The 11787-nt window shown below is 39.7% G+C and overlaps 1 protein-coding gene across 1 annotated transcript; it reads right to left on the bottom strand.

Moving 5' to 3' along the window:
- Positions 1–2435: 2435 nt before the first annotated feature.
- Positions 2436–11290, bottom strand: LOC104466039 (zinc finger MIZ domain-containing protein 1-like; the record flags this gene model as incomplete). The annotated part of the gene is made up of 7 exons (XM_010079342.1): positions 2436–2688; positions 3210–3278; positions 5155–5222; positions 5540–5700; positions 6266–6371; positions 7560–7770; positions 11104–11290. Coding segments are annotated over 7 exons (1055 nt in total), but the record flags the coding sequence as incomplete, so codon positions are not given.
- Positions 11291–11787: the final 497 nt, after the last annotated feature.

Genomic DNA, 11787 nt, shown 5'->3' with positions numbered 1-11787 from the left:
GTCCCTGCATATGTCGGGGGGTTGAAACTAGATGATCACTATGGTCCTTTTCATCCCAGGCCATTCTATGATTCTGTGATTCTCATTTTCAGAGTTACAACTGCCTGCCTGTAGCCTGTGTTTCAGCCTGTATATATGCATGCTCGTAATGAAAAACTAGTGAATTTATGAAATCCAGCTAACTTCAGCCTGAAATTATGTCCTCCAAAGCACCAAAATTCCACACCAATTCAGAATAAATTATATGGATTTACCCTCACACACCTACCATCTAGCAACAAGCCTGGAGTCTATGTTGATCTGCAGGACAAGTACTATTCTACTTGGACATACCATTGTCAGTATGTTTTGATGCGTCCCACCTCAGCCCGGTCATCTTCACCTGAATTTTAAAGCAAGCATGTATCCTGATACAGGGATTTACACTCCGTATTTTTTCTGTCCAGATCCCTCTGTTAGCATTTCCAACTGAGATACCAACTCTGTTGGCTTATTTGCTATGAACAGTAAAAACTGAACTAAAGCCACTTAGCTTTTTCGTATAAGCAATTGAATTGGATGATACTGAGCTCTGAAATTATAGAAAAGCTCTGGAGCTTGCACGAAGAGCCTGCAGTTCATCAGCTGAAGTACAGCAGCTTTAAATGTTCAAGTCAAGAAGGGAGTTTGACAAACTGAAGTAGCTGCATCACTTGCTCTTTAGCACAGCTTCAGAAGCAGAAGTTTAATCTCAGAGGAATAGAAGTCATTAGCCATATAAGAGTATTTCTCAAATAAGTCAGGACTTTGATCTATCATGTAAATACTGCAGAGCCTTACTAATTCTCATTTTGTTAATCTGCAAACTGGATGAGTCTCACAGAATATAGTTGGTCTTGCCTTGCTTCTCAGGAAAAATTTAATAGCAAGGAGCTGGAATATGGTCTTGTATTACTGAGTACTTGTTATATTCGCAAATTAAACTGAAGTATGCTTACTGTCAAACCCAAATAAATAAACATAAACCACAGTAGTAATATTACTAGTACTTTGCTCTAGAGTTAATCAGAGGACATTATCTAATTCCAAACACTAAGTTTCAGTGCACGTATTGACAGAGAATGAAGATGCAAGGCAGTATGCCCAGGGAGTTATAGCCATGCAGCAGCATGCCCTTCTCTGGGGCAACAGTTGTGCCACATGCTGAGGGACAGATCTGTCAAGACATTTAGGATAATTTGGTGCTCTGCATTGGTATGACTACTGCAGGGGAAATAGGGGAGTGTGGGTTTCACCTAACGTTGATGAGTCAGAGCTCCGAAAAGCGATGACTACCTCTGCTACAGGATCCACAGGGAAAGGCAGTGAAATAACAGTCTAGGCAGCAATCGTTAGACAAACCCTAAACCTCACTTTACATGACAACCCTGTTCTTTCCTGATCACAAGCTAGAAAGATGATGAAGACTAGATGGCTCTGTTCTAATGCTCTGACTGCACTTCACTCTTACTAAACTAGTGAAAAATTTGTGATTCAGTGCTCTTGGCTTTGTTATAGTAATCATTCATCTGTTTGAAAACCTAAAAAGTTTTATCATCTGTTATCAGTTTTGCAGTCATTGGAGCAAATTAACCATATTTTGTGTGCAATCTATATTTTTCTTCAAACGCCTGCAAAAAGCACATATACCACCTTGTAATCAATTTGAGGATTCTGATGGTGTGAACAGTTGGTCTTTTCCCAGAGCTGAACTGAGTCATATCATATTACTTGCAAAAGAAATAGTCTCTGCATTTCATATTTTCAGAATTGTCACTATAATTGAGTTATTCACAATACACCAGCCATTTGAAAATGTGTCTCCACTGCTTGTATTTAGTTCCCTGTTTCTCAATCTGGCAGCACATGGGTAGAGGAATTCAAAAGTAATTTTCTAATGCAAAGGTGTTGGCGAAACAGTTAAAAGCTCGTTAAAAGTTCTTTAAAAGTAATCCGCTTTCAGGATGGACTACCAAATATCACCCACCTGGCCACAAGTTAAACATGTGGCCCATGTAACAGGGTTAATGGGACAGGTTCTTCACTTTATAACTTCTGTAGCACCAGGAGCCTTCACTTGAATGAGAGTGGAACAGATGGAAAATGGACAGAAAAAATGAGGGAAGATGTATATTGTGGCAGGCCATGAATATATAAGATAACATATAATGTTTGTTGATTCAGGGAGGGCTGCATGGCAATAAATATGACAAGCACCTATTTCCTTACTAAAATATATTTCCCTCTAAATACATGAATCTTTAATAAAAAAACTTATGCGGAATTTCAAAATTGCAGCCATGTAATTTGCTTTCCTTATGCATCTCTCTGAGAAGATAGATTGAGGTACCTGAATCACAAAGCTGACTGAACCTCTGACTTCTAGAGTGACCACCTGGGTGCACAAGGCTGTAGAACTAACCTTGGTTACCATATTCAGTGGAGTTGTTGCCTCCTGGAGGAGGGGGAAGGGATGGGTAAGGTGATGGGCCAGGGCCCAAAGCTGCAATCATCTCCATCACATTTGGCATGATCATCTGGCTTGGACTCATGGTCTTAAATCTTTTTGAGGGAATGCCATCTGGGTCATCTTTGATGTGAATATCTGACTTTATAGGGACCGGCCTCCAACTGCAAGTTGGATCAATGGTAACTTCTTCAAACTCTGAGCTGTAAGATAATGTGAAAATTTTAGCATATTAATTGATCATTATTTTTTTTAATCAATTATGCTGAAGTTTCCATAAGAACCTGAATGGTAACAAATGTTCTGAAAAGCTTCAGTATAATACAGCCTCAAGATCTTTCACTCACCAAGAGTATGCCGAAAGTAAGTATTAAAAAGCAACTGTGAGAGCACATTTCTGTGTTTATCCACACAGTGAAATACAAACGTGGTCTGCCACATGTGAATCAGAGGGACTACTTGTAAGCATGGGAAAGCATTTAATCCTCCATTCTCACTCTTCCCTCTGCTTCATTGGTGAGGCTGCCATCAAGAGATAACCCAAATGAGATTTATTAAGTAGACGGAAACTGATTCACTGTATCACTAGCTCCACCAAGAAGGCATGAAATAGAATATTCAAGTTCAATCACTAAGACCTACTTCAGCATGACTATCTCAGTACTCATTAACATATCTCCTAGTTGTTTAGTCTGGGATATCAGAAATTAGTAAGTTCACTTACTTTTGTATAGCGTTCAGAATACCCCACATATACTGGTCAACCTCCAAGCCCTCCAGCAGAGCAGTTTTACTAGAAACAAACGAAAAAAAAACTCAACCAAACACCATATTAGAATATTACTACACATGCGAAAAAGAGGGCTGGAAGAAGGATAGGTTAGGGATCAAACCTGGAGACTGGGATTCACCAACTTACTATCTGTAACACATAATTTAGGAATGATTTGGGCAAACAGTTTTACTTCTACACCTGCATTACCACGATAATACTATTCTACATCAAATAGATGAGATAAGGATACATCTACTTGTGTGTGTCCACAAGCTGTTTGCATCCTTTAAATAATTTTTTTAGTGAAATATATTGCAAATTTAAAGGCTTTTCAAATATAGCAGATCTTTCCTGTGAACATCAGCTAGTGCTATTTTTTAATTTTTTTTCAAATTGGATCTTTGGGTTTTTTCAAGCTACACAGTAACATGGCTTCAAAGTAACTACATATTATAGCTATTTTACTTAAAGATCAGCACAGATGGGGACAGAACAAAACAAAAATGGAAATGATTTAGTTATGTAGGCACTCAGATCTGAACGCAAGTGCTCATACTCAGAGAAACAGAACAAAAATTTTGGCCTGGATGTGTGAATACCTAAATCAAGAAGCAAGACATACAATTCTTGTAATATTTTTAGCTGAACTTAGACAGAAAAGATTCAGGTAGTTCAGAGAAAGCATCTGCACTTCAGGATATGTATCAATCACGGATAGTCATTGCAGCAAGCTCATCTCAAGCCTGCAGCATCCACAGAAGTAGACAGAATGGATAATCTCCACTCCTGTTCATAGCTAACATAGGCTGGCGCAGCAGGGATCGAACTGGAGACTTGCAGAGATAAAGTACAAGCTGCTACAGCTGCTTAAACTTAAACAAGAGTCCTGGGTCCTCAGCTGAGGCTGGAACAAACTCATAACCCTGTGGGCTGAGCACAGTAGGTTACAGACACTGAACTGGCCTGCAGACATTCTGCGATTCTTTCTGCCCAGTTAAACATAAGAATGGGCAGTCTGCAACCACTTGAAAGCTTTTTGTTCCATTTCTTCTGCAGTATACTAGCTGTCTGGTCAAAACATAAGGTTGAAAGTATGTCAAGGTATCCCTCTTTTCCCTTAAGCAATCACTCCAAGCTTTTGCTCCTCAGAAATTTTCAGCTTTTTTAAAATCAGCCTTATCCTGGACTGGAATCCTTGCTGCTTTCTGCTCTCACTTTAGTTTGCACTTGATGTCAACTTTGACCTTGGAGGATCCAACTTTATTTCCTATCTAATTACTGGGAAATGTTGCAGTCTCCAAAATTCCCCCTCTCCTTAAGCACTGCCGTTAACTGCAGATCTATGTGACTCAAAGCACAGTACTGGAGACAGTTAGTTGGCATCCTTACTTAATGTTCAGCTGGATGCTGAACATTTTATATCTACATATTTGAAGTTCAGTGATTTGGGCATTACAACATTAAAATTATACAAAAATAACTCCAAAATCTCTTCTTTTGCCACGGCATGTTGTTGTCTGGTAGTTGCTCATACTTCATAATCTAGCAGAAGACAAACTCCCAGTTCATTTGCTTGTGTAGATATCTGTCTTATCAATGTAAATATTTGAGCATCTTTTGAACTCTACACAACCCATCGATAGTCTGTAACGAGAGCTTGCAGATTATGTTTTTCGTGAGAAACTACCTGCTGTTATTTGTTTTAAAATTTCTAACAATCCAGGGTGTTCCCTCCATAGACTTTATGCTATTAGGTAAATGTAATACATACACCTTATTACATAGCACTTCCTTTTTCTCCCCTTGATGACCTTAAATATGATCTGAATTTGCTCAAATAGCGTACATGCTATTTGTATGCGTATTGCATTTCATGTAGTACGGTTGCACTTACTTGCATACTGGACACCTCCAAGTTCCTCTTTCACAGTTCAGTTGCAAGTAAGATTCCAGATCAAAGCACTAGGTATCAGAAAGAAACAAAGGAAAAAAACATAAAAGAGAGAAAAAAAAGAAGAGAAAATCAAGGGAAAATATGGTATTAACTGAATCAGTTGGATAAAAGTATAACTCCTCCAAAAAAAGCTTACTAGCATTGAAAACTAAAACAAATAACTTACTTTGTCCCTCTACATTAAACATATATATAGTTAATTACTTAGGTTGATAGCCACAAAGAAATCCCATTTCATTAGACTTTCTTATATAATAACCAAGCTAAAGGTACTGTAACAACACATGGCCGAGGGAATACTGCAAGGCTACTGTCATCTACTCACTTGTACATGCTTGCAATCATGACCCCTTGCTGGGAGCTGAATCCGCCGGAATGTGATCGGACATTTCAGAGACACTTTAATAGCAGTTTGCTCTACTCCATCTTCCCCATTTAGTGTTGCATTGCCAGAGGAAGCTGCTACACTACTGAAGTTCCTCTTTACTGTTTAGGAAGAAGGTATGCTTATGTGTGAGAAAATACAAATGTACTGCAAATTCTAACACAGAAATCTGAAAGACCAACACTTCAACCTTTAAGGGCCAATTTAATGTACAATTTATCCACAAAGGTGTGTTCCGTATAATTTAGAACATCCTCTTGAACAGACAAACCATCACACACATGCACATCAGCTATACCCTCAACCAAATCAAGTGCCATATAAGCACTTAAAGCAGCCCTAAACAAATAAATAATCTTTCTACAAAGGGCTTTTAAGTAAGTCACAAGTAAATATGGTGGAAAAGCCAGGGAGATTCTCCTGGAATGGAAGAGTCCTCATCAAGAAGTAAGCTTGCATCCTTGGTACTTTGTTACTGCCACCCAAACAGCCCTCAATAGTTTGACGATACCAAGGATTTAATCTACGCAACATGATGTTCTGGACATTCCTGACAAGTACAGCTTAAGGTTTTCAATAAGCAAATAAATCTTGTGCAGAAGTAGCTTAACACAACAGAATGTAGGCATTCTGGGAAGTCATCACCCACACAAAATGAAAACTCACTCTTAGTGATACAATGTTCTGCTGGGAGGAGGCGTTTCTTTAGTAGACCTTGAAGTACAGAGCGAACTGATGGCCGGTGTACTAACTGCAACACGAACAAGTGTGACTGAAAGAAAACACATTCTGTTACCAAGAGAACTAAACACACACTGCTGAACAGAGCTGCATTATTCCCTTGGACACGTGGCTTCTCCAAGAGCTGGATGCTTGAATGCAAAAGCTGGTTCTGCTCTGCTGCGCACACATGCTCCCTTAGGGATATTCTACACACGGCGCACTATGTTGTTCCGTGCTCCAGGACCATAATATATACAAAGGCTTCAAAAAAAGCAAAGATTTTCTGCATTTTCTCCCTCCTTAATATTCAGAATATATAGGGCTGACATATTAATTCCTGACATCAGGGTTTATTTTTTAAACCCTGGATTCCCTGACACAGTCTAGCCTACCTGCCTGTCCTCAGACTATGCTGCAAGTTACAAAAACCAATTTGCTACTGATGTGTCTGGAAGCAACTGAATCTTCTTCCCCAACACAGAGCTCGTTGTGGATTCACAGGATGCTGCCCCCTACGCTTATCCACCAGATAAATGACATTATGCAGAGAAACATCAGTTTGAAGTAAGGCAAAACAGGTGAATGGCTTCTTGTCGAAGTGCCTCACACTGCGACCTTGGGAGAGACAACAACTTGCTTTCTTGTCAGTGACAACAGAATAGTCAAAACCTCAGACTGTACGTGTGCAAATGTCTACGTTAAAAATACAGTACTTGTACCTGAAAGTAACTAAACCATGGAAAAGGAGAAAGTTACATGGTCTAGACTGCAGCATGGAATATGAGTCTTTCATCTGAAAACCTATTTGAAAAATCATCACCACCACCACCAGCTGCGGTGTTGATGTTCTCATGCATAACCAAAACCAGTTTAATACCCCAAGTAAATGAAATTAGTACTGGACAACAGTCTGCATCACAATAATCTCCATGAATACGCTTTAGCCGCCTTGTTACACAGGCACATGCTAAATAGGTAGGAGATCAAATTCCCTTCTCTAGACCACAAGACTTTCCAGACACATTGGAAGGACACCACTATATTCTGCAACAATTCAGCAGCAAAAATTTCCATATTAGCACTCTGACTGTGTCAACATCATGAAACAAGCATCTTAGCAGAAAAACGCACAGAAAAAACTGAGAGTAACGTTTTTCCAGCTAAGGCAATGTTTGCAAACTCTACTAAATAGCAAGCTTGGCATCAGCAGCTGCAGCCATGAGCTCAGTGTACTTACACAACAACATGCTGTGACTGTAATTTGAATCGTGTTTCTTCCTGGCTGGCAGACATGCTTTAGGTGCAGAGGTTTATGAGATGTCTTGTTGTCGCCACGTTCGATGGTAAGTGGGGTTGCATTAACGCTGACCTGGACTGAAGCTGGCCAGTTCGTGTTCATTTGTCTGTCTTCATGGTGATAGCACTTGAACTGTAATTCCAAGTCAGACCTGTACAACAACCAATAAATCTTCCTTTAACTTTACTTTCACATTGCAGTGGGAGGTCGTTCTGATGCTAGGAATGCTTTTTCTTTATCAATCAGATTATTCTTCTAGAATTACTGTCAGTAAAGGATGTAACACTTTCCTCATAAAAGCCCTTAACAGAAGCAAGTCATGATGAACTAACGATGCAAGTATGTCACAAAGTTGTTAATATTTTACACTTATAAGGGACTTTCCAAGGGAGCATCTCAAACCACTTTGCAAAACTAGACCACAGAATAATCCTGCGGAAAGAAAAATATTAACATTAGGTAGGTGTTTCCTGTGTGTTAAGAACAAAAAGTGATATGCTGAAGTGGGTTGTGCTGGAAGACTGTGGATTCTTCACCACTTGAGAGCATTTAAAAGAACATTTGAATGAACAGTTGTCAGACAAAATACAGGTACAGCTAATCCTGCCTTGGAACAGGTAAATCAACTACGATAAAACAACCCCTGTTTCTCACACCCCGTGTTTCTGTGATTCCAAATTAACAAAGCTGTGGATTACATCTACCCAATTTAGACCTTCTTTCAGAGCACAAATTCCTCCCACTTCTCCAATAATAACTTCAACACACTATTTAGCTCCTTAAAAATTAGTTTTATAACACCTCCAAAAAGGGAAGAGGCTGAGATTAATCACAAATTAAGTGCATAGAGACTATGACTTCAGTTTCGTACATGGATGTTAACCTTGTGTTAGGAATAAGTAATTTGAAGAAATGTAAAATAACATGAAGAATTGAACTGAAATGTCAAGATTCTGCTGTTCATGGCAGCAAAAGACAGTTGAATGTTTATTTTTTATGCTTGAAAAATCTACGTGCTCATTTCTTCATCTTGCCTGAAGGAATGTATCTTTGTAAGATCCATGAGGAACAGCTTATCCAGGAGATCATCAACTTAACTGCCATTTGCCTTATCCAAACCCAGAGATTTAAATTCTGACTTAACATCATCTTTTCTGGACTTCAAAACATCAAGATTGAGCACTGGATAAAAACATGGGTTTTTTTTAAAAGAAAGGTATAGAATACAAATTACCTGACCTTTCAATATAATCCATCTATATTAAGTCTTTCCAGGTTTTTTTCAGTATTTTAGTAATAATTTTTTGAAAGCTGTCTCTCCAAGATCCACTAGAGATTCTCAGCTCATAAGAACAGTCACTCAAACCCAGAGGGAAGCAAGGCTTGCTACCTCTGATATAAAACCCAAGCAGACTAAGCGTGTTCCCAAGGACTCTGAGCAAGTCTGCTGAAAGTCACAGAGTGGTGACAGAGCTCAGGAGACCCTCATGTTCTTAGCATGCACTGTCTCCACTGTGGGACGCTATTAATAACTGAGTAGTGCTAAGATTGAACCAGCTTCAAGGTGACATTTTCCCTGCCTTCAACTTTTATGTTTCTTGTAACCATGAAAAGTTCCCAGTGGGAAGAAAAATAGTTGCATTGCTATTCATTATGTGTGTACATGTGAAAGGTTTTGCTGAATATTTTAACTGGCAGACAAATATTAAGAATTGGCTCAATTCCACCATTCTCTATAAAACCAAAATCCATCCACACATGTGACTAATTCATTTTTCTGGAATTCATCCAGCCCTGAGTTAAATGTGAAATGACTTAATTACAGGACCATCCATTCTCCCCGCTATTAACAACCTTTTCAAAACAGCAGACCTGAGCACAGTTTACCTATGAGTCTTCATTAAAATAAGTTTAAATAAAGGCTATGTGTTTGGTGAGCTAAGGAAGAAAGAAAGAACAGATATTAAGAAACAGCCTCATGCCTCAGTGCAGCACTATAAATCTACTGAATGAGCCAGCACAATCCCCAGTAATGATTACTTATTAATAAGAACCAGCAAATAACTGCCAAAGCTCCCTCTGCTGTGAGTAGCCCGTGATAATGAAATCCAAGTAAGCAATAAGTGACCTCAAAGTTAGGTGTTAATTATTGGTTGTGGTCTGCTTGTAATCTCCCTCCCTTCCAACCCTGAGGCTACCTCAGAGTAGTGGGGTACCATGGCAGCGTGGACTCCTTCATCAAGCCTCAGCTGAATTCAGAGCCAGTATGACCCTGCGGCAGGGAACTGAGCACAGCCCTCTGCCCACCTCACACCCTCCACACCATGAAAATAGAAGTTTCAAGTGGATTCCAGTGAACGGGAGGAAGATCCTCACAGGTAAAAAAGCGGAAGCTACAAGCTATCACTCCCATTAAGCTTGGGGGTATGTGGTCCAGGCTCAGAAAAAAACGGAAAGTGAGGCAGGCATAACGGGAAATGTGCCTAAGATGCTGCATTTTACCATCTCAGCTGCTACACCTGTGACACAACCTCCATACAAGATTGTGAGCAACTAACCAGCCTCCACAGTGCACAGAGACAGGCTCAAACAATGTAGTCAGCAGACAGGATAAACACTGAGATGGTTTCTGAGAAAAACAGAATGAGGAGATGAGATTATTCCATGCCATTTGAAAATATACAAATTAAAAAAAATTGAGGCTCTGACTGTCACTTGATCTAAACCCCTTCCATGTGCATGGTGGAATCAGGACATAACCTGGAATCACTTATGTGGATCTACATTAAATGCAGGAAAGTACCACCTAGGAAAACTACTCCTCTGTGGTGGAAAGTGGTACTTGCTGTTAAGTGAAAACCAGAAGCCTTTGTATGTGGAAAGCTATGCTCTGATATTTCTGACCTGTCCTTACTTATGGAATCACAGGAGAGGGGGAATTTAGGAAGTTAGTTTCTAAAATTTGGAGGATTTAAGCACTTTAGCACAAGTCCTTACAAATGATTTTACCAAGCCTCTAAATCAGGTCCTTCATTAGTGTGTTACTTTTCATTATCAGATACTCTGAACCATTTAATTTAAGCATAAACTGTAACAGCCCTGCATAGTTACTCCTGCAACTCAAAGGCCACGAAGCACCTAGGACTTCAGAGTCTCCCAAATGGAAGTTTGTACTAGTGTTGGTCATGCACATCCCACACCCCTTCCACCCAGAGCAGAAAGGACAGAACAGCTGCAGTGATTTTTCAAACACTGCATGTCTAATGCTATCAGCAAGGAGAAGCAACACAGATCAGGAAGACTTTTAGAATGTTTTGTCTTTGGAAAGTGACAGGTGAGAATATCTGTGAGTTTAAAGGGCATTTCTCCTATCTAGGCCACAACTTTAAAAGTGAAATTCCTGGCAAACCTAAACAAATATCCTCTGGCCTTCCACTCCTCCATCATGGGGTGCAAGACTTCCTTGCAGCAAGGCTGAGCTTACCTCCACATCAGAGTCTGATGAACAGTTGGTCGTAAGTGAAATACGTGGTTACTGACTGCCAGGTTGTGTTCCAGCCGAAAGGGCTCCAGTACAACACCATCTCTCACGGGAAATGTCAGACGCAGCTCGTCATTGTGGTTGGCTGGGATCGAAGAGGGAGAGAAAGCGTGAACTTTCCCTTTAGCATCTGCAGTGCAATAATAATGTGTATATTTATACAGAATAGTAACAAATGGCACAGTGATCTGCTACTGGGTCTAACTTAGCAGGTTCATACACGCAAAGAAGAAAATCCCAAGTAACTACATAATCTGACTGATAAATTGACAGGACTCAAACTGAAAGCAACAGCAAATTGAAGTCTTCTATTCTCCCACACTTAACATTAGGATCTTAGCATCCCAGCCACAAACAGAAACCAGGCATGGCAAGAATTCCTATTTTTTATTACTGCATAGGTTCAGTGCCAAGGCTTACCCTGTTGGCAGAGGACTTACAACAAATCTCTTAATTATGGGAAACTGTGATAATGCTTATTTTCCCCACTTTGATCTGGGATCAGCATTACCCAATTAGTTTCAACAGTTTCATTGTCTGAAACTATCCACTGACCAAAGACACTGACACTCCATTACTACTTATAGAATCATAGAATCACCAAGGTTGGAAAAGACCTCAAGGATC

The sequence above is a fragment of the Pterocles gutturalis genome, unplaced genomic scaffold, assembly GCF_000699245.1.
Source record: "Pterocles gutturalis isolate BGI_N339 unplaced genomic scaffold, ASM69924v1 scaffold54038, whole genome shotgun sequence".
Taxonomy (NCBI): Eukaryota; Metazoa; Chordata; class Aves; order Pterocliformes; family Pteroclidae; genus Pterocles; species Pterocles gutturalis.
This window is presented reverse-complemented; position numbering and strand designations above follow the sequence as displayed.